The sequence below is a fragment of the Pelodiscus sinensis genome, chromosome 2 (assembly GCF_049634645.1).
Source record: "Pelodiscus sinensis isolate JC-2024 chromosome 2, ASM4963464v1, whole genome shotgun sequence".
Classification (NCBI taxonomy): domain Eukaryota; kingdom Metazoa; phylum Chordata; order Testudines; family Trionychidae; genus Pelodiscus; species Pelodiscus sinensis.
Window position 1 is genome coordinate 253,283,574 of NC_134712.1, and position 27,263 is coordinate 253,310,836.

The 27,263-nt window shown below is 50.5% G+C and overlaps 1 protein-coding gene across 1 annotated transcript in view; it reads left to right on the top strand.

Annotated features, from left to right (window-relative positions):
* Positions 1 to 1,219: 1,219 nt before the first annotated feature.
* Positions 1,220 to 27,263, top strand: part of WNT9A (Wnt family member 9A) — a 68,171-nt gene continuing 42,127 nt past the window's right edge. The window contains exon 1 of the mRNA XM_075922962.1: positions 1,220 to 1,381. Coding sequence (XP_075779077.1) covers positions 1,287 to 1,381 — 95 coding nt within the window. The 5' untranslated portion in view covers positions 1,220 to 1,286. The remainder of the gene's footprint in view (positions 1,382 to 27,263) is intronic.

Genomic DNA, 27,263 nt, shown 5'->3' on the forward strand with positions numbered 1-27,263 from the left:
TTTCACATCCATCATACTCATGCTCATGCTAACATTACACACTTGTGTCCACAAGCTCACATGCTCCATTCGTTTAGGCATGACAGACCCCTTGTGCAGTGACGTTCCACATGCACAATCTTGCAGACAGCCACACTTTTACATGTCTCTCTCATGCCTGCAGTTCCACACAAGCATACCGCACGCCACACACAGGTGCACAATCATGCTAACACACCTGAATGTCATGCTCATTCATGTGATTCTCATGCTCATGAGCACAGTCAAGCTCATGCACCTGATTCTCCCGCGCATGTGCATAATCAAGCTCACAATCATATTCTCAGCTGATGCCCACTCTCCTGTGCACAATCATGCTCCTGTTCATGTGCAAAATCACCTCATACAGATGATGCTCATGCTCAGACAGCTGATGCTCACGCTCATGTGCACAATCACCTCCTACAGATGATGCTCATGCTTGTGCGCACAATCACACTCAGACAGCTGATGCTCCCGCTCGTGTGCACAAGCATACTCACACAGCTGATACTCACGCTCGTGTGCACAAGCATACTCACACAGCTGATACTCATGCTCGTATGCACAATCACCTCATACAGATGATGCTCATGCTCGTGTGCACAATCACACTCAGACAGCTGATGCTCCCGCTCGTGTGCACAAGCATACTCACACAGCTGATACTCACGCTCGTGGGCACAAGCATACTCACACAGCTGATGCTCCCGCTCGTGTGCACAATCACACTCAGACAGCTGATGCTCCCGCTCGTGTGCACAAGCACACTCAGACAGCTGATGCTCACGCTCGTGTGCACAAGCACACTCACACAGCTGATACTCACGCTCGTGTGCACAAGCACACTCAGACAGCTGATGCTCGCGCTCATTCCCATCATGCTCGTGCTCATGTGCACAACTGCACTCACGCCCCGGCTCTGTCACACCCTCGCTCTGCCTCCCCCGCTCGCTCCCCGCCCCGCTCGCTAGTTCTCTGCCTGCCCCGTTACAGCTGCGCCCGTCCCGCCTCCCCCTCCCGCGTGCCTGCCCCTCCAGGGGGCGGAGCCGGAGCGCCTAACCCCGCCCCCTCCCGCGGAGCCCGCACGGCGGTGGGCGTGGCCTGCGGGCGTGGCCCCGCCTCCCAGCTGGGCCGGCCCCGCGGCCCCGCCCCGCTCCCGGCTGGGCGCTCGCTGCCTCCCCGGCTATAAGAAGGCGGCTCGGGCGGCCGGAGCCTCAGCGGGCTCTGCGGGGAAACGAGATGATCAGCCCTGGCGCCGCAGCAAGATGCTGGATGGACACCGCCTGCTGGGATGGCTCTCCGCCTGCGCGCTCCTAGTGCTGCTGGGCGGCGCCCCGCGGCCCTCCGCCGCCTACTTCGGGTAGGTCCGCGGGGCCCCCACTGTCCCACAAGGCGGCTTCCCTCCGCGCCCCCCGAGGGAGCTTCCTCCGGCCCCTCCCGTGCACCCCATCCCCGTGCCCCCCACTTCCCAGCCACGGCTTCTTCCCCTGCACCCCACCTTTCTCCAGGTAGCCTCTCCTGCGCCCCCCAAGGCAGCTTCCTCCGGCCCCTCCCGTGCACCCCACCTCCGCGCCCCCCACTTTCCAGCCACGGCTTCTTCCCCTGCACCCCACCTTCCTCCAGGTAGCCTCTCCTGCGCCCCCCAAGGCAGCTTCCTCCGGCCCCTCCCGTGCACCCCATCTCCGTGCTCCCCACTTCCCAGCCACGGCTTCTTCCCCTGCACCCCACCTTTCTCCAGGTAGCCTCTCCTGCGCCCCCCAAGGCAGCTTCCTCCGGCCCCTCCCGTGCACCCCATCTCCGTGCTCCCCACTTCCCAGCCACGGCTTCTTCCCCTGCACCCCACCTTTCTCCAGGTAGCCTCTCCTGCGCCCCCCAAGGCAGCTTCCTCCGGCACCTCCCGTGCACCCACCTCCGCGCCCCCCACTTCCCAGCCATGGCTTCTTCCCCTGCACCCCACCTTCCTCCAGGTAGCTTCCTCCGGCACCTCCCGTGCACCCCACCTCTGCGCCCCCCACCTCCTTCCAAGGCTGCTTCCTCCTGTTCCCCCCAAGGTAGCTCTTCTCCCTGCATCCCCCGCAAGGCTGCCTTCTCCTGAGGGCCCCCAAGGCTGCTTCCCCTTGCGCCCCCGGGCACCTCACCTCGCCACTGGCCCTTGCGCGCTCTGAGCTGCCCCGCGCGCTGCACCTTGCACCCCCCCTTGGAAGCTGCTTCTCTGTTGCGCGCCTGGCGCAACTCGCCGAGTCCCGGGACCCTTCGGTTGGGAGCAGGTCGCAGGGGCCCCTCCCTCCTCCCGGGGCTGCTTGCGAAGCGCCTGGCAGAAGGTGCCGGTCTCCTCGCCTGGAGGGGGAGGATGCTTCCTGTCTTGGTGGTGCAAGGTCTGCAAATGCCCCCTTCTCTCGCTGCGCCCCGGCCAGTATGAGAGATTTGCGCCCCCCCCCCCGCATTCCCCAAGGGCGCTTTGGGTCGATTTTGTTCTCCCCCTGGTTCCTGAGTCACTCTCTGGGCGTTCTTGTAACTGCGATCAGCTGGCTGCAGGGGCCAGGCGAGGGGCGCCGGCCGAATCAGACGGGAGAAACAGGAGTGTGGGTCCAACCCGGGACAGCCCCGCCGCTCCCCCCCCCCCCCACAGCGGTAGCGAAGGCTGCTCCCGGTTCTGCTCCGATCCAGTCCCCCAGCTCCGGGAACTTCATATAAACGCGGCGTTAAATCTCTCGAAACCGGGCAGGTCGCGGCTTCTCCTCCTGCATTTTCCAGGTTGTCATTAATCATCGCGAGTCCAGAAGCTGCAGGTTGTTGCTTGGGAGCTGTTTGTTTGTGTTGAGGGGAGAGTCCCTCCCCCCACTTTTATAGTTATTGCTCTTGTATTTGGCGTCTGCTTTGAATCTCTCCTTGCAGACTGGCTGGGATCGCGTTTGAAATGGGTTTATTTTGTTAAAAGAATTGTGCTGATTCTGGAGTCTTGTTTTGTCGTTCCCGTGTGATGTTTAGTGGCGGTAACAGCGCAGGCTGCAAGCTGACACTTTTTCCTCCTGTTTGTGGTTTCCCCTTCCCTCACGTTTCTGCATACAATGCAACTTCAGGGCACCTATTAGACAGTGGTAAGTCACACTTGTATGCCCATCCGGAGGATCCAGTTATTCCTGGCTCTAACTCTTCCCTGTATGGGTTTTGGATTTTTTAATGGAGCTGCTCTTTAAAGTCACACATCTGCTTGTGAAAATAAAGTCCATTTCAATTAAAGCTGCCTGCATGAGAGGGGAAGGCGGCAGGGATTTGCACACTTGGCTAGATACGGCTTTTGTTTTTACAGTTGTCCAGATCTGCAGTACATCATGGGAAGCCCTCCTATGGGATAAACTCATTTGTTTTACTCCCCTGAGTTATAGTTCTTCCCACCAAGTTAATGACTATTAAAAGCACTTGCAAAATCCAGATGTTGACAAACTGTCTTCATGGGAAAATAACTCCTAATCCTTGTGCACCAGACCCCAGAACTGCCCTGTTCTCTATCCAATGTCAGATCATTGCTACTGAGCATAGAGGTGCACTTTTTGGGCTGGAAATCAAAGAGCAGCAAAAACAAGCTTTTCTTGACACTGTAGGTCTTGCAATTCAATGTGTAGGTTTAATAGTCCTTGAACTGGGATTTTCCCCTCTAGTTAGCACACAATTTAGCTGGTTCAACTATTCTGGTACTGATGTATTAACTTCTCTTAAAGGGCAGGATTGACCAATGTATGCTGGTATTGATCAGAGCAATAAGGGGTTTTAACAGCAGCTGCCGCCTTGTCTTCAGCTAAAGAACAGCATGGCATGGGGTTTTTGGCTTTACAGCTTTCCTTGTCCTTACATGCCACTTCTAGCTTGTTGAAGGCTCCAGTCTGCAGAGCCCCCTGTAACTGCAAGCTTGTGGCAGGTCCTTTCTTTATTGCTGTCTTTCAAGACACATTTTCCTTGGGTACATGGTGTCTCGATCTCCTATCTTGCTGTGTGGCTTTGGTGTGCTTCTAGCATGGGTCTGACTTCCCTGCACTTGTCACCTGTTACCGCCCCCATCCCTACCAAGTTGACAACTTGCAGTTCACAATTGCACCAGCAGAGGGTTCCGTCAACCCATTAATGAAGCCTTAGGAGTTGGAGGGGACTGGACTAGGGCAGATTTGCAGGTGTATCCTGTTCTCAAAGAAAATAAAATAGTTTCATGGGAAAGCATTGGGTTTTTCCCTCTTCTCTGGGAGGATCCATTCTCTCCATATTCTGAATTGGCGTCTACCGATGACAGGAGGGAAAAGGACACCTTCTCCAATCAGGTTTCTTCTGTTGCTTTACCTCTGCATGCAAAGACCTGATGTTTCCCTTGATCGATGCACTATCAGTCTCTCCAGGCTTTGCTTCCCATAGCGTTATTCACTGGACTAAAACTAGAGACAAGTTGATCTTGCTGCTGAGGAGACTTTCCTCTAGTTTCTGAAGTTATTTGGGAGTCTTCCATATGCTGTTAACTTTGCTAGCTCTGCTCCAAGTGTCTGGGGAGTTTCTTATCTTTCCAAATCCATTTGAAATGGGCTCAGCTTGTAGTAGAGAGAAGGAGCAGGGTGGAGTGGGATGGGAGGAACCCCTTCAGTAAACAAACATGATCGTCTAGTGAATGTAGACTGTCTGGGGTATTTGGACTCTAGCACCACACAATGCCTAGTAAGGGGCTTCTGGAGCTTTCTTCTTTCAGTAGTAATTGCTCTTGGCACTTAGACTTGTCTAGTATCTTGTGCTGCAGTTTTGAGAAGTTTGCCAGGTGTTGCTTGCATGGCTCTTCCCAAACCTGTGCTATTGAACACCTGCAAGGCTCCTGGGCTAGCTTCATGCAGTAAGACCTCTCATTTTGTGAGGCTTTCCTGGTTGGGATCTTGCAATCCTGCATGTGCACCAAAATGTCTCTGCATTCTACAAACCACCTTTTGCATCCTCTAGACTAGCAGACTGCACTTGCCTTCTGGCTTTACTTCACCTACTGTCTGGGGATTGTTCCAAAACCAAGGATCAGTTGAAATCCTGCCTTGTTGCTGTTGTGGTGGATTGGGCAGCCTATTGCAGCTGTTAGGCGTGGCTGTTCCTAAATCCAGCCACCAACAGTCAGTTGAGATCATAGGCACTTAAATTAATAGCTGGGGGGTCAAGAGACAGGGCACAGTTCACATTGGAATTGTCAGGGGCTGATTCCCCTCTTGATCTCGTGAGTTTCTTGCACTGCTGAGCGCAAGGACTCTTGTGTTCCTGCCTGAATTCTCCAGCTGTGGGGTTGGTTCTTGCCCCTCTTGAGGGAGGTTGCTAGCTGTTCCTTCCTGCTAGATGAGCAGCCCGGATCCTTTGGATTTTGTGGTGTGAAATGAAGCTGGCTTATGTTAATGAGGCATCTTCTGTTTGGTTTGAGCGCTACAAGTGACTCGCCTCTGCTGCTAATCCCCTCTTTGTGCTTTAAGAGGGCTGAAGGGGAGATCAGGCTCCCTGAGCCTACTTGCACCCAGAAGAATATTCAATCCTGGGGTTCACGGGCCTGGCTAATCTACCACCATGCACACTTTAGCATGTAGAGATGGTTAAACTTTGGGTGCGCTTAGTACAGGTGTCCCCACTGTGTGGCTGGCTGAAAACGGAAGCTCTGCCTTGGTGGAACCCCAGCAGGGCTCTTGGTCACACTCGGACAGTAATACAGTAGCAGGCACTAAGCTCTACTACTGGGACCTGTTGTAAGACAGCCTGGCAGCAGCTGCTACATGAGGTTTTCTAGTCTTCAGCTACCCATGGATCATGTGCCCGTGTATCCCCTTGCCAGGCAGCACAGCTTAGCCTATGGCAGTGGGACAGCATGGGCTAATGTGAGATCCTTCAGTGGCATGGGTCTTGCTGGACTAGGGCTGTACTGCAGAGTTCACTCGTCTCCAGCAGGAATCTTCTGTCCCATTCTTCGATCGGCACCAGATGACCCAACATGCCCTCCACTGGTGTCTTAGATCTACACCAATGAACCGCCAGGCCAGCTGCTTTAGCAGCACCAGTGTGAATCACACTGGGCCTTCAAAGACCACCCCAATCATCAAGACCCCACTCTTGGCCATTCACATTCCTCTCGGGGGAGCCTTTAGTGGTGCAGCAACTCTTTAAAGTCTCCACATGGAGAGAGGCAAAGTGCAGGCAGCTGTGGGAACAGATGTCCCTGGGACCTCCAAACTGGGCTGCTCCGTTCCACTGTCTGAGAAGGAATTGACAGCTGTGGAGGCTGCTGTCTCCCCCCGTCCCCCCCCTCCACCGCATTCTACCAAAATTTGCTGGTCAGGGAGAGCTTTCAGCGTTTCCCAAAGGGTGGGTAACTAGCCCCACTGGGGAGAAATGCAGAATGGCTACATGCTCGTGAGATTCTCTCCTTTGCAGAGGCAGATGCTATGGAAGTGGCAGGCTGGCTTTGCCATAAGGATAGTGTCCTGCTAGAAGGCCCCTCCTGAGGTGGGACCTTGAGAGACTTTCCAGAGTACCTGCAAAGCAGAGAAGGAGGCAGACCCCGGCCACAGGGTTTGTGGGACCCAAGGCTGGGCATTGGGAGCAGGGCCCCGGGCCTGGCCAGTGGATGGTGAATACTCGGCAGCACAGGGCCCAAGGCATCGCTTTGCCCTAGGGCCGGGCCCGGAGGGAGGGAGAAAATGAAGTCCTAGTTTTCCTGATGCATGTGCAGCAGCTCCTTGCATTGTGCACATGCAAAGAATCTGCCTTGAACTGAGCAAGACAGAGGAGTTGTCCTCTGGCAGAGCTCTGGTGGTCCCCCTTGGAAAGCGCTGTCTTGTTTCCATTACACAGCAATGGCTACAACACACTACTTGGGCAGTGTGACTGGAGGCAAATCTATAGCAGATTATCTTGTCTCGATCGTCCCTCTAAATTCCAAGTCTTTCACTTGGGGAAGGAGAGGCAGGTGTCAGTCACCTGATGTGATTAGATGGGGAGAGTGACCAAGCCTGTTTCGGGAGATGTGGTGCCCCAGAGTCCGACTCTAGCCCTTAGCGAGGGAAAACAGACATGGCCCAAGGGAGCCCAGCTAGTACTCTGGGGGTATATGTGAGTCTTTAAATGGAAGAATCTACTCTGTGCTGATAGGGCTGCAGTTTGAGTTTTGTGCCGCACTTCAGGCAGTCTGAGACAGTCGGCAGAAACACCCATGCCTGTCAAATACATTGTGCAGCTTCATATGGGGTGGATGATTCTGTCCTTCTCAGGATCTCTAAATCCCTGGCAACTGAAGCTTCCACTTCATGTATCTGAAGGAAGCTGCATCCCATGAGAACGTATGCCCGAATGGGTTAGGCTGTGAGGTCCTGTGGGACTCATTTTGTCTCTGAACTGGACTTACCACTGTCTCTGAAAGGTGCTGGTGGTGGTCCACTTAACAGAGCCCATGTTCTTTGTAAACCTTGTGGGCCAATGCGCTTTGCATGGCAAGCTATAGCTTCCAAAGATCTCCCCAAATTACAGTTCATTTGCCATTTCGTTGCCCCGTTACGTCACATTTATCAACATTATTGCACATTTGGGGTGGAGGGAGAAACAATCCCAACTCTACAATATGATGGGGGGGGGGGGCGGGCAGTAACTTAGCTATAACTTCTCAAGGCAGAGATCTTGGTGTCAGCGTGGATAGCTGTCAGAAAACATCCCTCTGGTGTGCAGTGGCAGTCGCAAAGCAAACCAAGTTGAGAATCATTAGGAAGGGATAGATATTCTTATTCTCTTATTGCCTCTATATAAAACCATGGGATGCCCACAGCTTGGATACTGCATACAGATGTGGTTGCCTCCTCTCAAAGATCTCTTGGCATTGGAAAAGGTTCAGAAAAGGGCAACAAATGAGGGGTTTGGAATGGGTCTGATATGAAGTGAGATTAAAAGACTGGGACTCTTCAGCGTAGAAAAGGAGGCTTAAGGGGATATGACAAAGTCTAAACTTAGCCTTATTCACTTTTTACACACCATCATATTTACTTGTTCCCACAATATAAGAACTAGGGGTCACTAAACAAATAGCCAGCAGGTTTAAAACAAAAGGAAGTTTTCTTTCACTTGGCGCACAGTCAACCTGTGGAACTCCTTGGCAGAGGATGTTGTGAAGACTAGGACTTGAAGAGGGCTCAAAAAAAGAGCTGGATAGCCACTGATGGACCTAACCTCCGTGACTCTTAGCCAGGATGGGTAGGAATGGTGTTCTTAGCCTCTGTTGGTCTGGAAATGGGTGAGAGGAGAGGATCACATGGTGACTACCTGTGTTCTCTCCTGCTGGGGCATCTGGCATGGGTCACTGTTGGCAGACAGGGAGGGTACTGGGCTAGATAGATCTTTTCTGGCACAGCATGGCTGTTCTAATATTCTTGTGTCCCTCTAGAGTTGAGGACAGGTGGGTGAGGTCACAGGCCAGCACAAGAAGACCCTTGCTGCTTGGAATGTCTTCTCTGATCCCAGATGCAGGCTGACTCCTTCAGTGTGCCTGAGGATGTTCTATACCAGGGCTGGGCAAGAGCTAGCCTGAGGGCTGGATTCACCTACCATGTCTCTTGATCAGGCCTGTGCCCACCCCTGCAGGGAGCAGCGTGGCTCCACGTGGCTAGCTGCTCTGGGCTGTGAGGGAGGGGCTTCAGCACACTGCCCCGCCCCCAACAAAATTGCAGTTCTTATTGGCCAGAAACTGGCTAATGGGAGCTGAGCTTGTCAGGGGGCAGGGTCACCATGTGGCATCTCTCCCCTTCCCCCTCAGTGCAATCACATGCACAGCCAGCTAGTGATCTGGCCAGTGATAGCACCTCCTGGCCAGAGCCTGCTTCCCAGACCCTGCACCCCTCCTGTGCCCCTGCCTCAGGTCAGAATCCCCTCCTGGACCCTGCCCCAGGTCACAACTCCCTCTCTTTTGCCCAAACTCCCCCTTAAGCTCCACACTCTTTTCTGCTCCCAACTTCTGTCCCAGACCCTGCACTCCCTCCATAGTGGCCCTTGACCCCTTTCCAAAATCTTGGAGTGGTCTCCAATCTTGGAGTGGTCCCCTATCAAATCATTGTTAACCCCTGTTCTAAGCCCCCCCTAGCTTCTACTGCACACAGCTGGGAGGTGCTGTTGCAACATGAGTGGAGCAGGAAAACAAAAGCCAGTTCGGTGTTGAGAACCACTTGCTGGTGTCTCAGCACTTCCGTCCTGGCAGGTCATGATGTGTTGTCCTGTAAAGCTTGAATTGCCTGATTCTGCTACTGTGACTCATGGGGGGGAGGGGGAACACACCACTTTAGACTATTGTCTAGATACCTGCTACAGTGGAGGGGGATTATGCATCTTGGGTAACGAACAACACTGAGGAGTCTGACGCTGGCAACTGGCACCACAATGGAAAAATATGCTAAAAATTATGCTGATATTGCCTTTGCATTCAGGGCATTTCTCTAGCTGATGTGAGATGGGGGGGGGGGTGGGACCTAGGGGAAGTGGTACATGGAACCAAGGGGTTGCCCTGTAGGGCTTCTAACTCTGGATGACCCGTGACTACAGGCCTGGCTGAGTGATAAGTGTGAAATGCAGCAGCTGTTTAGAAAAACGAGCTCTGAGGGCAAGGGATGAATGCTGTAGCCAGTTGAAGCTACAGCTGGCTGGGACTGACCTAGGCAGAATACAATTCTCCAGATTGGAATCCGGCCAGGAGCATGGTTCTAACAAGTCTCAGCACTGTCTCAGGCTCCCGTGGCACAGTTTGAAAGACCCCCAGTGGTCCAGGAAGAGTTAGCAGCAGTCCTCCAGACCCAAATGTGTGGTCTTGGAATCCAAACAAGGAGCACAGTCAAAAATCCCAGAGGGGCTAAAGAATCTCACCCTTTCCCTAGTTCCTTTTTCTATGGGACATCAGTTCAAGACACTGTTTCTTCTGCTCCTACTCCATGGAAATAAATGCAAGGAAAGCATTAAGTTTGGTCAGAGCTGGAATAAGTGTGTGTGTGTGTGGGGGGGGGGGGTTTGGTGCAGAAAGGGATCTAGTGGTCATAGTGGACTGACCATAAGCTAAATGAGACACTGTTGCAAAAAGCCAACATGATTCTAGGATGCATCGGTAACCACACCAGGTGTGTGGGTTAACTGTTGCTGTGGTCTAGGTACCACTGCATTGTAAGACCAAGAGATCTCTACAGCATGGGCTGGGTGGGAGCCAGCTCACTTTTAGCTCAGAGGGGAGAGACTCCTATATTCAGCTCCAGAGGTCCCCTGTGGTTACACATTAACAGGAGTGTTGTGAGCAAGACATGAGAAGCCATTCTTCTCCACTACTCTGCACTGATTAGGCCTCAGTTGAAATGTGTCCAGTTCTGGCACCACATTTCAAGAAAGATGTGGAGAAATTGGAGAAGCTCCAGGGAAGAGCAAACAAAGCTCTAGAAAACGAGTTGAGGGAAGGCTGAAAATGGGGATTCTTTAGTTTAGAAGAGACTAAAGAGACATAGCTGGTTTCAAGTACATAAAATTGTTACAAGGAGGAAACTGTTCTCCTTGGCCTCTGAGGATAGGACAAGAAACAATGGGCTTAAACAGGAGCAAGGGGATCTTAGGAATCTTTTCCTAGTAGGGTGGTTAAAGGCTGGAATAAACTGCCTGGGGAGCTTGTGGCATCTCCATCACTGGAGGTGTTTAAGAGCAGGTTGGACAGACACCTGTCAGGGATGGTCTAATGACTCTAGTCCAAGGCCCAGGGGTGGGATGCAGCCCTCAGCTTGCCTGGGTCTGTCCCTTGAGGCTTGGCAGGCAGGGCTCCCCCAGTATTGGAGTTCATGCTGGCTCACCAGACTCACCCCTGCAGGGCTGGAGCATGCATCTACTAGCCTGGGCGCCCCTAGGTTCTGCTGTAGGAGGGAAATTTGGGGGAGTTTCCTCTGGTGGGGGGAGGCTCATCAGTGAAGGCTTGTCTTGGATTTTTTCTGAGTGGCCCCTGACTTTTTTTCCTGTGGGTCAGCAGGCCCAACCCGAAGTTCCCTGCCTCTGATTTAGACAGCGCTTGGTCCTGCCATGAGGGCAGGGGACTGGACTTAATGACCTCTTGATCTCTGGGCTGGTAATCTACAATCTCCTTGCCACTTGACAAACTGTAGGTCTTCATCTGGGTGACCTCAAGAAGTAGCTTTTTGACTCTGCAGGGGAACCCCACTCCTTCCTCTCCTGAGGGTTCGCTGGCTTTGCAAGTGCAGCCAGTACTCGGTGGGTCTCCACCTTCAGGGCACTTGGTAGGTAACTCTGGCTCGTACACCTGTCATGGTCAGCAGTTGCTCCTGCAAGGCTTTTACTGCAGCAGAAAGCAAAGGCCAGGGGTTTTAGGCCTGCATGCACAAACACATGTGGGTGCCTCCTCCTGCTAGCCACCTGCAAGGAGACAGGGAGACTTCCATGATGCCCCTCGAGGAGGAAGCATGGCCTTGCAGTTGTAGTTCCTGGCTGTGCCGCCACTTTTCATTGCCTCAGTTTCCATCCTATAAAGGGATCAGTGCTTTTTTGTCATAACATGATGATCACCATCTTGGCAGGAAACCTTGCTTGCTATGAATGTATGGCACCCAAAATGACCCAGCCCCAACCTTGACACGGGTGCACCTGTCAGTGACTCCTTGGCAATCATCCACTCTAATCTATTTTTTAAGTATCCACTTTGGTAGGTTTTCTTGCCTCTTCTGCCTTTCATGGGACTGGTTCTTCAGAACTTGGCACTGAATCTGTAGGACTCTGGTCTCCTGGTGAAAGGGCAGCTCAATGATTAACTTGCTTTAATTGTGGTTAACGGCTTGCTTTTTTGGAAGCTCCGTTCTCAGCCCTGTCACCCCAATGCAGAAAGCTCATGAGGGCTTAATTATTAAAGGGCTTGTGTTTATCACCAGGTAACCCAGCTGCCTGACTCTGAAGTCTGTGGCTGGTGATTGAATTCAGCTGGAGGGTTGCAGGGCTTTGTTCGCAATTCAAACCCCTTGTGATCAGAGACCAACCTCATGGTATCTCTAGACTGTAGGTCATTGGTTCCCTTGTCCCCCTCCCTGTCCTGTCTACTCACTGCTAGCTCCAGGAAAATCTGTCTCATGGGATGCTCTCTCGGCTAATCAATAGGAATGAGATCCTTCAGGGGCAGAAAGGAGGGAAAATAGGGTACCCGGAGGGTAGATTTGTCAGTTTCCTTTATCCCTTATTTGAGCAGAAGGCCTTGCTGAAAGGCAACAGGGGTAGAAGAACAGTGGCCAATGCCAGGTGCCCCAAAGGGAATGAACAGAACAGGGGGATCCTAAAGTGATCCATCTCCTGTGACACATTCCCAGTTTCTGACAGCAGCTAAGGAAACCATTCCTGTCCATCCTAGCTAATAGTCTTTGGACCTATCTTCCATGAATTTATCTAGTTTCTTTATGAATCCTGTTGAAGTCCTGGCCTTCTCAGCACCCTGTGGCAAGGAGTTCCACAGGATTCAGGAAGGAACTAGATAAATTCCACAGGTTGACTGTACAGGGAAGAATTGTAACTGCATAAATAGGGTACTCTGCACAAAGGGGTAAGATTCCATCATGTATGGAGTTGGTGAGCACACTACTAGAATGGGTCTAGTTCTGATCTCTGAACCTTTCCCTATCAAACCTCCTTTACTGAAGAGCTGCAAGCCTGATTGAGTCTGGAAAATACCTCTTACACAACAGAGCTCAGGTTGGAGTGAATTTAAGTATTTCAGAAACTATCAGCTCAGAAGGTCTCTCCCTGTGAGACATGAGAGTAGATGGATAGCTGACTTCACTTGTCTGCCAAATTGCCAATACGGTTCAGACTCGTCTGTGGGTAACGAACACGGTATAAAGGATGGGCTCAAATAGTTACTGACCTTGAGGCAGGAATAGCTGGCTGAAGTTCTGGGCTTGGCCAAGCCCTAAACAGCCAGACTGGGTCAGACCAAAGGTCCATCTAGCCCAGTGTCCTGTCTGCCAGCAGTGGCCGGTGCCTTAGAGGAAGTGAACAGCACAGGGAATCCTCAATGATTGTCTGGATGACAGGAGGAAACAGGCTAGGGACACCTTTCCTACCCATCCTGGCTAATACCCATTGATGGCCCTATCATCCATGAATCTCTCTAGTTCATTCTTTGAACCCTGTTAATGTCCAAACTAGGGATGTAAGCAACTAATAGACTAGTCAACTATCCAATAGGCTTTTGCTGATGGATGGTTGACAGACTAGTCAACTAGCTGCATTCTCCCCCAAAGCTTGCTGCCTCTATTGGAGGCAGTGAGGAGGAGGTACTGGAGGATGTCTGCTTAAAAGAAGGTTCCCTTTCAGCTCTGTGGGAGGGGGCGGGGGCACAGCAGTGGCATTCCACATCTGAAATGTACAAGGGTCCCTACTGGTCCCAGGCTCCGTGTTGCATTTCAGTCTTTGAAATGTACAAGAGCCCCTGCTGGGAACACTGCCTGGCATTTCTGCCTTCGAAATGTAGCAACAGCCCAGCAGTCTGGCGCCGTTCAAAGCGGAAGCGCCCTTATTGACTGGTTGATGGAGATTCCACCGACTAGTTGCTAACATCCCTTGTCCAAACCATAATGGTCCCTCCTAGCCTTTAAATTGACAGGCCTTGGGTAACGCAGGCATCTCTAGCTGTTGTAGTGCATTGGGGGGGGGGGGGAGGGTGTCTCCTCCTGAATGGAGATGACTGCAACTTGGACTCCTTGGGCCTGGTACAAATACCACAGAGGTCACTAGAGGCTCCCATTCATGTCCCTATGATTTGAGTGAGGCTCCTAGTTCATTTGAGTCTTACTAGACTCAATAGATTTCCCCCTTGTGTTCGCCTCCCATTAACCTGGCTCAAACCAGCAGAGTTGAGCATCACTCCTGCAGGGGGTGGAAGGGAAGAATCCCACCTCTTAAACTCCAAACAGTCAGAGGAAACTAGTTTCAATGCTTGTCTGCCTGCACTAAATCTTATTCTCAACTGAGCCCAGGAAGTTTTCCAAGATCAAGTTTTTATCTGAATTTGATATAAAGGCTTGGATCTGGCTTTGAAGAAACCACCCTTCTCGTCACCCAGGGCTGGCTTATTGCTAGTAACCTAATAAACACTAGGGCTGTTAAATTTAGATTAATCAAATAGTTGAGATTTCCATTGATTAGTCAATAAGGGCACCTCCACCTTTGAAAGCCGGGAGGAGTCCTGTGGTACCTTATAGATGAACAGAAGCGTTTGGAGCATAGGCTTTCGTGGGCAAAGACCCACTTCGTCAGATGCATGTCTTTGCACAAAGTGGGTCTTTGCCCACGAAAGCCTATGCTCCAAACACTTCTGCTCGTCTACAAGGTGCCACAGGACTCCTCGCCGCTTTTGCAGATTCAGACTTAACACGGATGCCCCTCTGATACTTTTGACCTTTGGAGTGTACAAGAGCCCTGCCAGGCTCTTGCTGAATTTCAAAGGCAGAAGCCCCACAGGGAGCATGGGGCCAGGAGGGACTTCCAATCTGGCCCTGCAGTGCCTCAGCCTTCGAAATGTACAAGAGACCTGCTGGGGCTCTTGTACATGTCAAAAGAAGAGTTTCAGCCAAAGCAGTGTGAGCAGAGACTGCTTCCGTCCCTGCTCAATGCTGTTTCCCACTGTGCCCCTGCCCCCGCAGAGATGGTGCTGGGGGAACTGGCTTCTAAGCTAGCTCCTGCTCTCCCTCTCCCCCATCCCCCCCACTTGCTTGCCAGCTCCTCTCCTCCTCTTCCCTCCCCCCACCTTGCTGCTTTTCTCAATGGAGTGTAGGGGAAAAGCTAAAGGTCTTAAATGTAACGCTTGGTTTTAAACCTGCCATCATTTGGGAGGCTGGAATGTGGGTGGATAAAACCTTAAAGGCTGAATTTTGATCTTTTTTCCAGTGGAAGCGGTGGCTTATTTCTTTCAGACTAGGATTGTCAAAGGAAGTTACAGGAGTTGGGTTCATTAGGACTTAAGACTTTTTTCACACCAGTCTGTGTAGGTGGTCTCTACCTTTCTTTGGCTCCATAGTAAACAAAGTCAATGCTACTGAACCATTTCAGTGTCTAAAGTAGATCAAGGTGACCTCTTAAAGTAGAAGATGGGACTAGAACGATAATGTCTGGTTACAGAGCATTTTGCAGCATCTGATAACTCCCTTTTCACTTCTAACAGACTGGAAAATAAACTCTTTGCCCTTGAACTACAGGAGTATCAAGTCAATCTAGATCCAAAATCAAACTTCTGACTGGCAAAAGCTGATCTTGGTTAATCTACCACACTGCACGGCTACCATAAGGAGTAGAGCTCAAAGTAGTAACTAGAACAGGGAGTATTTCATGACTTTACGTAGATAAACATATTGGGCTAAACTCAAGGGACTTGCTCTGGCAGCTGGAAGAGTCAGTAACTTTTTTTATACAGCTGTTGCAAACAACTTCATAACTGAAATGGTCAAAATAGCTTTGACATGTGTAGCTCTTAATATTGGAAGCAAAAAATTATCCTTGACCCTTCTGGGAGAAAGGGGAGTTATTGTCATGCAGACTCAAGGGGTGAGGGGAATAATTGTGGGGAACTGAGGCTTTTTACAGGTTGGAATTTTATGCAGTAGTTGCCAAATAGTTTAGACCTGCTCATGGAATATCTTCTAATTAAACACTGGATAGAAGTGCTTAGTTTGTACTGATTCAGGATGCACAAACTGCATCTTCCACAATGACACTAATCCAGATTGGTAAACTATACCATAGTTCCACCTGGATCCCAAGGCTATCTTTATATTCAGAGTAGCATGTCTTCATGAGGAAACTAGCTTGCTCTTTTCCAACATCTTACAGGAAGAAGTCCTGTTTGTCTGCTTGCACTGACTTTACCCATCCAGCACAGCTACAAAACCATAGACTTATTCTAGTCTTCCCTAGGTATTAGACCTTCTTGACAATGAGTAGCTGCTGTAAAAAGCTTCAGTCCTGTAGTAACCTTCCCACAGTGGTGGGGCAATCAAACTGTGATCCTTGAGGCATTACATCCAAGAATGGATGTAAGGAGCTTGGCCAGACTCTATTTTTGTCTGTTCTACAGATAACTCTAGTATGTGTAAGGAGAAAAGAGCAACTTAAGGTGGTACTGGAGGTAACGAACTCGAGAAATTGGTCAGATAACCAGAAAGCTGTCATGAGACAGGTCTGCTTCCCTCAGGACACCATGCCAAAGCCATGGCATTCTAGATTGGAGAGTAACTGAAAGGCAGAACTTGCATTGGCAGACTGGTGGCAAAGTCTTTCTTCTTGATGGAGTTGACTCATGTAATCCTTGCTCCTTCTCTGAAGGACCAATGAGTTTAGCCCTTGGGTTTCTTAGTCCAATTGAAGGAATGCCACTAATTCTGATCTCCAAGACTTTACTGCTTGCCTTGGAGAAGCCCTTGTTTAATATTAAAGGGAAGGCTTTCTAAAACACCTCAGTGACTTAGTCACATGTTGTCTTGTGAACATGGGATTTGTGCTCTTCAGACATTCCTGAAACCGCTTTCCACTCACCTCACTATCCCCCACATCAATCTGGTCATTCTACCCTAATTTAAAGCAAAAGCCCCTACTGATGTCAACTTGACTTGTGCCTGGGCTGAATTGACTCAACTTGCGGGTTCTTAAAACTGGATCTTGCCTTAGTAAGTCAGACAAACACACTCAATTCCACCTTCGTGCGGCAGGGGTGTGTGTCTTACAATTCTTGTATAGAAAGAGCTGTAAGTTAATATTTCCCAGCTCTGTGGGACCACATGAAGAGATTATGCAACTGGGACTTCCCATTGGAAAGGAGATGACTGTGTGGGATATGATGGGGGGCCTTTAGGCACAGAAGGAGCAAGCCCTTCACTTCCTATCTCTCAAACTGTCACCAACTGACCTTAATAGGTAGCAGATATAACAAAGTCTTGCTTCAGACAACCTGTGGAACTCCTTGCCAGAGGATATTGTGAAGGCCAAGAGTATAACAGGGTTCTAAACTAGATACATTCCTGGAGGTTAGGTCCATGGATGGCTAAGTAGGGGACAAGCACCAAATGGAGTAGGAAAAGACCCCTCTCCATGGGAATACTAGGCTCTCCTAGACTAGGGTATACTTGGTCCAGCAAACTGTGCTGAGCTCTTCTCAGTATCTCACAAACAAGGCTGGGACTTAATGCACTGTCTGTGTGGAATCTGTCCTGGACACAAGCTTGTGTCCCAACTGGTGGAGCTGCCTGGAGAGTCCTCTCACAGTATATGGGCCCCTTGCATAATGGCAGGCAGGTCCCAATCAGCCCACAGGTGACACCCTCCTAATGCACCACCGAACTTGGCCCAATGACACCCCTTCTAGAAAAGGCAGCTGTTGCTTTCCCAGCTCCAGTAGTGTGCAGGCCAGCTGGCATGTTCTTCCCTGGCTCCTTTAGCATAGGCACAGCCAGCTTCTAGTCAGGCCTGTATGCTGGCTCTAGGGATCAAAATGGCATTAGATAGGGTATGCACCTCAGTCCTGGCCCACAGACTTTCTTGGAGAGGGGAGCATATGATGCCTCAAGGGTTTTGAGCAGGCTGGCCCATCAGTGGGGGCAGAACTGCAGCCTCCTAACTTCTCCCCTGCCAGGGTTCTCCAGGTCAGTGGCCTAGAAACAACCCAGGATGCAGAGCCTATAACAAGGATGAGCATATGCCCTTGAGGAAACCAAATCTGCTGGCTGGCTGTGTGCTAGTCCCTGGGCTTGGTGGAGGGAGGGTTCTTCAGGCTAGTGAGGAAGAGTGACTTCAGTCTGCAAGAAGTCTTGTCTCAAAATCCACACCCTCAACTAGGGATGTAAGCAACTATCCGCTAAGCAAACATTTCTGATAATCAATGAGCCGTTCCTTCTTCTTTTCTTCCTCTTCTTCCCCCTCCTCCCCCCACTTGCTGCCTCTATCAGACAGCAAGTGCTGGAGCTGGTTTTAAAGCCTTTTCTCCCCACGGGTGCAGTGCTGGGGCAAGGGTGCAGTGGGGGACTGGCAGCACTTGTACACTTCAAAAGGCAGGGAGCCTGGGGCCAAGGAGGGACTCAGTCCCTTGCTGGCCCCTTGCTTCCAGCAGCGCTTCCACCTTTGAAATGTAGCAAGAGTCCTGCTGGCTCTTGCCACATTTCAAAGGTGGTGGTGCCCTTATTGACTAATCACATAGTGGCTGCAAATGACATTGATTTGATTAGTCGATGAATCTAAACTTGACCTGCTTATCCTTGATACCTGCCTGATCTTATAAAGAATCTGGTCCTGATCTTGTCATTCGCTTACAGTAAATTGCAATCACCAAGCATTATCTTGTCCAGGACCCTCTTGCAGCTTGGATGCTCAACAAATCGCATCCTCATGAGGAGCAGGCCACTGGCCAACCCAGACTACCTCTAGGGTTGGAGTGGGAATAGCTGGCTCTGAAGCCATCCCACCTCCCAAGACTGGACAGATCAGTCTCATCATGCCCAAGAACTGCTCCACATGGCATTGAATGCACAGCAGGCTTGAGCAATAACTTTGTGCTGCCGTCACCTCATTCTTTAGTCTAATCTCTAGCAGTTACCCTCTGGAGTCTGTCACCTGTTCCGACAATAGGGTGCTCAAGCAGTGTATGGGAATGTTCCTTGAAGGGACCATTGAGGTTATTCAGCTGATCTAAATATGCCTTCCCTGAAACAGAGTAGACTTCTTGAGCACAAGACCTGCCCTTCACACAAGAGGCTGCATTTTTGACTCTTGGCCTCTGTTTTAATTCTTGGCTCTGCCACACATCTGTGACCCCTGGCAAGTACCTTCTCTTCTTTGGTACACACGAGTCCTCTCGTTTTACAAGAAGGCATGAGTTGTTCGACTTCCAATGGGTGTCGAACTACTTGATCTTAGTGGGACCTCTGGTTGCTACTGAGCTAGAAATGTCTGGCTGCTAGTACCCTCTCTGCCCTGCAAAAACACACGTTCTGCTTGCAGGCAAGGAGCTACTGTTCGTATTGCAGCATCTAAAGGAATGCCAAGTAAAATGCCAAAGGAATGATTGATCCTGTGGCCTAAGCTAACAAAGCTGGAATCTTCTCTCCACCACCCCTTCCCCCTCCCAGCTTTGTCCTAAAGTACATGGCTTTGCATCAAGTCTGTTTGGCACTTCATCTACTGGTGTGTTGCCCAGTAAGCAGGTACATGGTTACATATATGGCAGAAGTGAATGTCCAAGCAGCGCTCTTGTTTAGCTGCTCAAGAGCCTTTGTTTAATATCTGAAAATTTGAAGGAGGGAGAGGGAAGAAATTTGACCAGTGCAATGGAAACCTCCAATTCTGTTCTCCCACGAGGAGAATAATAGTGCTAGACTGTAGCTAGGAATGAACTTGAGTTCTACACAGCCTGGCCCAGCCAGGAAGAGGAGCCAGGAAAAATATCAACAGTTCCATTAAAAAGTCTGCTGGTTTGCTAGTAGTGAAATAAACATACCTGTAGGCATAAAGAGCTGAACCACACAGGAAACTAACTAGCATGAACACACAGATGTGCTCCGTCTCTCTTCTCCCCTCCCCCCTCCAATATCTACCAGATCCAAACAGTGGGTTTGCATGGGAATATGTAGAGCCAACAGCTGCTGTACAGATTTTTGGGAGAACCAGCTCAGTCACGTGACGAGACCAAATGCATGCAGTGGTGGGCAGCTTGGGGTCAGGGGTGCATAGGGCCCCTCAGATTCCTGGGGTAGCACTTGGATTGCCATGGCTCCCATTCAGGGTTTCCAGAATCGGCTGGCTTTAGCCGCATAGTCTTTCCCTGCCAGTTGTTAGTAAAGTCACATGCATGTGAAATCAGACACATGAAGCAAGGTGGGCACTGCTGGCACACAGCACTGAGGACCACGTGCTCCCTCTGTATGCAGCCAGAGTGCTGCTACAGTTCCGCCGGTGCCCAGCAAATTCTAGTCCCACAAGCACAACTAGCAAAACTACCCTGGCCCGACAGACTGTCCTAACCAAGACTCTTGCAGCCCACTCACTAACATGGGTTGTGCCTCACTGCTCTAGAAGCAAAACCAAAATGGAGTCCTGTAGTGCTGGGGGGGTGAGGGAGCGAACCAAAGCATATGGCCTCATGAGCTTTTGTGGGCAAAGCCCACTTCACATGGAGTAGAAATAACAAACTGAGATCTGACCTGTTAGTGAGGGTAAGTGGGCTGGATGTGGCTAGTCTAAACATGAGTAATCCTGTGGGAACTTAGACTAAACAATCTAGTCTAGATTTAATTTCTTACTTTCCAGCTTTGTGCTACTCTCCTTGGCTGTTTCAATCTGAAGTAACATGTCCAGTATATCTCCATATATTAATCTCCTAGAGCTGGAAGGGACCTTGAGAGGTCATTGAGTCAGTGCCCTGCCCTGAGAGCAGGACCAAGCACCATCCCTGACAGATTTGCCCTAGATAACAAAGTGACTCCCTCAAGGATTGAACTCACAACCCTGGGTTTAGCAAGCCAATGCTCAAACCACTGAGCTATCCCTTCCTGGTGCCTTCTTGAGCTATGCCTCAAGGCTTAATACAACTGGAAACCTTTGTGCCAGAAAACCAAACATGATGGTGGTCTGGATGGGAGTTGGCAGTGAGGCCCATGTGGGCTGTATTTCCAGGCCTGGCAATGGGTCTCCAAGCCCTTTTGGTGGCCCTAAAATGGGACACATCCTCTATCTTGTCCCCTGCTACTTATTCTACTCTCCTCCTCTGCCAGGCAGGACTGCCATGGACGCCTGTACAGGGCTGACTTGTACTGGAATCAGCAAAACCTAGTCTGCAGCAGGCTTGTTGGACTCAAGCCTTGCTTCAGTTTAAAGGCAGTAGGTAGATCACACACGTGGCTGGCTGACAGCTGTTCCAACAAGGCAAATGCCACTCGGGGGTGGAAGCTTTTTGTCCAAGCGTTTAGGCTGCCTGACTTGGGACAGCATGACTAGTGAGAAGCTGCCTCATGTAGGCATACCCTGATGTGGTGGTGCAGCCCATGGAATCTCGCTGAGAAATCCAGCCCCTACCTACCTCCCCTGTGCCCTAGAGACAGCTGCATGGGCAGGGCTGCCTCCCTGTTAATGCTCACAGCCCCTCAATGGCAGGCTGTTGCCAGAGCAGACAGCCAGGTCTTTTGGGAGCGTTGTTCGAACCCATGATGGAGGCCTGCAAGCCTCATTGGCCACTGCTCCTTCAGCCTGCCAGGCCTGAGTCGTGTTGCCAGTAGCTTGCTCACTTCCCAGTTTCCCATCTCAACTTCTTTAAAAATAGTGCTGAACCGAGTAGAGACATGGAGACCGGCTTCTCTCTGGGGGTCCCACAGTGAGCCCCATCTCAGCAGGACCCTTTGTGTTGGGACTGCTGAGCATCTCCCTGCCACAGGAAATTGTCCCCTTTCTCACTGGCAGTGATCCAGAAGGCTTGTGTGGGGCCCATCTCCCCCCCAGCTGACCCTAGCCAGGAGTGGCAAACGTGGCACCCCTAGAACCCAGCACCCCATGACTCATGCCTGACTGGAAATCCAGCCCTGTTGCTCTGTATTTGCTGCCACATCTGTGAGGCCTCAGCCAGTCACATCCCCAGTCAAACAAGTAGGCCTCACCCTTAATGGCCCCTGCCTCTTCTTTACGTAACTGGTTAACCAGCTAACCAGGATGCAAAATCCGGTTCATCTCAAATGGGTAGGTACTACCTGTACGATCTGTTCACCCATCACCTGCCCCAGTCTGATCTAGGTGCAGCTGTGATGCAAAACTCCGGGCAAGGACTAAACTGGCTTGAGGCAGCCCTCCTCTGACCTGGGTGTCTGGACATAAAAGGAAACGGCTGGAGGGTTGTACTGCTCCTATTGTGGGTGGGGGGAAATACTCCTCCCCAGGGCTGTCAAGAGTCTAACTTGTATTGCCCTGGTGGGAGATCAGGGCCTGCTGTGCTTGGAGGTCTACAAACGTAGATCAAAAATGACCCCTTCAAGCATCACAGACCTGGTGAGTGACAGTAGCAAAAGGCAGTTTTACAGGCTGCTGGCAAGATGGCTTTGGCCTTTAGTGCGAGGGTTATCTTGTGTGTAAATGGCTTTGTTCGTATCCAATCACAGGTTCCCGGCATTGTCTCCTGAGACCCATGAGGGTCAGCCAGTGCTAGTGATGGGCTGCATGAGAGGCCCTTTATCTCAGTGAGTAGCAGGATTGTAACTAGGATGTTCTCCTGGGATAGGGTAGTTCTGCTAACTCTGTGCCTAGAACTTGTGGGGTATGCGGCTTGAACCGACCAGCAGTTTGGATGCAGAGGGAGCACATGAGTCGACAGGCACAATCAGTGCACACCTTTCATCCCATAAGAATGGCTGTACTGGGTCAGACCAAAGTCCATCTAGCCCAGTAGCCTGTCTGCCCACAGTGGCCAGCACCAGGTGCCCCAGAGAGGGTTGACCGAAGACAATGATCAAGCGATTTGTCTCCTGCCATCCCTCTCCAGCCTCTGACAGGCCAAGGACACCATTTTATCCCCTGGCTAATAACCTTTTATGGACCTAACCTCCATGAAATCATCTAGCTTCTCTTTAAACTCTATAGTCCTAGCCTTCACAGCCTCCTCAGGCAAGGAGTTCCACAGGTTGACTACACATTAATTTCATTTGGTGTCCTCTAGTTCTTCTATTATGGGAACTAATAACTCTTTTCTTTATTCCCATTCCCTTGCTCTATGTGCATGCCACTTTCTGCTGGTTTGTCCTTTCCTGTTGGCATTAGGAATCTGCTGTCCCTGTGCATGAACAGTGAATGACATCTTGAGGGCCAGCCATAGAGCCTCAATGGGCCTGGTTTTCCTGTCACTGCCTTAGTGCAAGGGAAGTCAATACATGGGCTGAATCTGCACTGCCAGACTCTGAACCAATCCTGATTTGGGGGGGGGGGGAGGGGCTGAGTTCTGGACCTTGACCAAGAAATTTGGATTGGACTGCCCCTGCCCTGGCCATGGAGTAGAAGTTTGCTTTGTGCACAAGTCTAATGCAGACATGTTACCAGAAATACTGGGCACAGCACATTGACAACCCACATGGCTGGAGCATATGTAAAGTTTCTTCTAGTTTCAGTGTCTGACAGGTGTGCACACCCTAGGTAGAACTCAAGCGGTACACCAAAGATTATCACTTGAAATACTCTAGCAATGTTGACTTGATGGTTTTTTATGTAGCTGAAAGCTCTTCACCTTGAAGGGAAACACCAACCAGCAAAACTTGTGATCTGCTGAAGATGCTATAGTAGATGCCCCATACCTCCAAATGAGGCTGACTGATTCACCACTAAATCAGTGTAGGCGAGAAGGAGTCTATTCCTGAGGTTGGCAACTCCACTCTGATCCTTCCCCAGAAACTGTAGAAGGAAGGAGATCTGCATTCTAAGGGATGGCTTGGTTTAGTGCTTGACGGATGGCAGACTGAATCCTGGAGACTTGTGACTGAATCAGGAGATGTATGACTACTGATCTAATAGCAGTCAGCTTTGTCTTGGGACAGAACGCTGTAGTTTGGGACCCAGAGGGGTCAGTTTGTAGCGTACAAATTCAATGCAGCACCATGGGAGAACCACAGTGCTGGCTATTAACTATAGAACCGTTGCTTGACCCAGAAATTGAACTGAAATGGGTTAAATTGACTCCTCTTAATTCATCCAGTTGCATTTCAATTCTGCTTGTTATGCTGTTCAGAATTTTCCCCCCTACCTTCAAAACAGCAGGTGAAAGAAACAAAAGGGACCCCTTTTTCCACCTGAAAACCATCCCTGGCAGATAGCACTTCCATTTGCTGCTGTGGTGTTCCTGTTGCTTGGCCTGTGACTGACACTAAGGAACACACCTTGGCAAGTTTCACCACCTCAAAGCAACTGCAGTTTTAACTTTCTCTTGCTTGGAGCCAGGGTCCAGAATGGGGAGGGATTTCTTAGCTGCCAGTGAGAGGCACCCAGGAAGTTGAAGCTTGGCAGACCAGAGCACTTCCTTTGGGGAGGAGAGACCAAGGTGGAGCTGACTCGCTGAATACCAGTAGGTCTGGAAAGTCTCTAGTGAAGACAGGATGATTGCACTCAACACTGACACTGTGCTCCCTCTGCATCAAAGTGCTGCTATAGTTGTCAGCACAATACTACAAATTCTAGGTGCACTAGCACAGTTGGTAAAACTCCCCTATCCCAGGGGATCCTGGGAATCCCAGGGAAATGCCCTATTCCTTGGTCCACTCTAGAACCCACCCCATCTCACTACCTTCAGAGGGTCCCTTATCCTGTGTTGCTGTCTGGTCAGTGCCAGGGTGGGCTTAAGCTGCCTAGGGGAGACAGGACTCCAACCCACCACCCTGTGCTCTAGAGACAGATGCCCTGTCCCCAAGTTCAAGGGATATCCCACTCCACTTGCCTATGTTCAGCAGGTTCCTGATCCTGCTCTCCTAATGCAGGAGCCTGGGGCAGCCCGTGTTGGCTGTGTAGCTGCTCCCAGCGTGACTTGAACCCACCACCCTGTGCTCCCCAGTGGGCCACAAGATTGTCATAACCAAGAGGGAGGGCCACTCATGTAGCCTACTCACTAGCCTAGGTTGCCCGTTGCTGATGTAAGGAGCAGAAGGCCTCAGTGCTAAGAGCATTGCAATGAGACTTAAGTCAAGAAATATCCTCCAGACTTAACAGGAACATTATTTCCCAGCAGCTCATGTTTAAAGCAATGAGTCTCCCACCACGCTTGGTCTGGTCTCTCTACCCCCTTCTCCCCCCCCCCCCCCGATAGTATTTTCCACCTGGGCTTTGTATCTTCAGCTAAAAGTTGCTCCATTTCTAAATTTCCCCCACAGCCTCTTTACACCCTTGTTCTCAAATACCACTCTCTCCCATATGCTAGCAACACCCTCCCAAGTATCAGCCAGCTGCATAGATAGTGCAACCAACCCTGTACATATCCACCTCCTCAATTTCTCTTCTGAACACTAGAGCTTTTTTCTGGTGTTGACCCAAACACTATGTTCCCACTTGTGTCCTAATCCAAGCAGGAGGATGGGTTTTTGTGGATCTGTTTTCAGCAGGGGGATTGTATTTCCTGCCTCGCATCTTTATGGCTCCTAACAGATTCTCTTTTAAAAGCATTATTGCTTTCTCTGTTTTACCCTCTCCTAAATGTGTCTCCCTAGTCGCATGGTAAAACTTCACCTGCATTCTGTTGCTATCTGCAGCCTACCTAGAATCCTCATCAGTTCTCCCTTCCTAGCTTGGGAGAGGAGATGGCGACCTCCCACAGGACTGGAAATAGGGGGAAATGTTGGTAGCTGTCCAACCACATGCAGCAATGAAGTTGACCTGTGAAATGTCATATCCGATTACAGTAGCTGCTTGGTGGACTCACGCTGTACAGAGTGTTAGTTTTAGAGTTGGTATAATGGAGAAACAACATAGATCTAAGTTGGTTCCTTGTCTAGCTCAGTTGTTGGAGGGAGACTCTACGTTGGCCACCGTCTCTTGAGCTGTAGAATCACTTCACTTTGCAGGAGCAGTAATGCAGGAGCAGTAAAAGCTGGTGCTTTTATAGCAAAGGTCCCCCTGCGAGTCACTAGATGTCTAATGGGCAGGGATGCCTGGTCTGGTTCAGGAAGGCAGGGAATTGCCACTTAACAGAAGATGGGATTAACTAGCTTGGGGTGGCCTCTTGGCTTGTTGACAATGGCCCCAGTGCTCCCCTAGGATGAGAATATGAGTGACATCACTGGGCATTGCTCACCTGCATTGAGGTTCAGAATTGGATACTAGGTGTAGATGCCTTTCCGTGGCATAACCATTTCTTGAAGTTACCCTAGTAGATTTTTGGTCCATTCCCTACATGAGTCACGTAGAGGGAAGTGTTGTAAGGGGGTATACGTTGAAAACTTTTCTTGGCATATAACTAGGACAAGCCCTTCATGGGATCAGGATGCTAATGGAGGAAGAGATTGGATTGGCCATTAGATCTCTCACTTCTGACATGTAACTCTGTAAAAGCAGCCTTGTTTGGGTCTCAGACTTCCTCTTCATCAAATCTGCATATAAATGTTGTCCCTTTCAGTGGCTGGTGTGACCTACAGACTTAAAACAAATGGGTCTACAGCACCTGGAAGAGCCAAATGTAGACGGGATCATGAGCTTTTATAGGCACAATCCACTTAATTTAAGTCCAATCCAGGATCTGCATCAAACCCAAACACCCTTGTCCGAATTCCTTCCTGCCTCTTCTGCAAGGCCCCTCCCCTGCTCTCACTGCCTGCTTGGAAGGGAGGGTAGGTAGAGGGTTGCAGGCTCTGGTCTCGAGTTAAGGGATCTGGAGTTGCTCTGAGCTTGGAACAGGCTGTTCAGCTGCAGGAGGGGGTATAGGTTCGGTAAGGAAGGTGGGGGAGGGGCTCAGTTAGGGCAGAGGCTTGGGGTGCAGGAGGGGTTTGACTGGGGCAGTGGTTCGGGATGCAGGCTCTAGCTGGACACAGCTTACTACAAGTGGGGCTGATACAGGCTCACCCCTGCCCTGGCCCTGCACCACTCTAAAAAGCAGCCAGAAAACTCCCTCCGTCCCAAGCCCTGTTGTACCCCCTCTCTGCTCTCTGGATAGGCTACAGAGTGGGAGAGGGCACACCCTGACATAGTGCCCCCTCTTTTTCTGATCTGCCCAGCAAGCTGGGGGGGGGGGGGGGAGCAGGAGATGCGGAGCATTCAAAGTGCCGGCATTTGATAGTTTCTTGGCCAAACTAGTTGGGATCGCTTGTCAGAGGCCCTAAGATTTAACAGATTCTGATGTACTGGCTGGCAACCACACCCCAAGGGGTTCAGATAGCTATAGGAACAATCCTGTGTTGGAGTATGGGTAACATTTTGTGTGTGTGTCCCCTGAATCAACAGCTTTGGGCTATTTTAGGTGGTGAAAATCTACCACTGGCACTGGTCAAGGAATTTACAAGTAGCAGGCTAATTATGTAAACGTACACTGTCCACTTGCTAAGATCTTCTTAACATTCCCTAATCTGATTGGAACTAGCTAGGTCCAACACTCAGTTGATTCTGGTGGTGGGGGAGGGGTAATGCACTGAAAGCATAATCAATACGGGAAGGAAATGCTTGTTTAATGCATTGGTCTGCCTGGTTCCAGATTTGGATTTTTTTTTCCATCT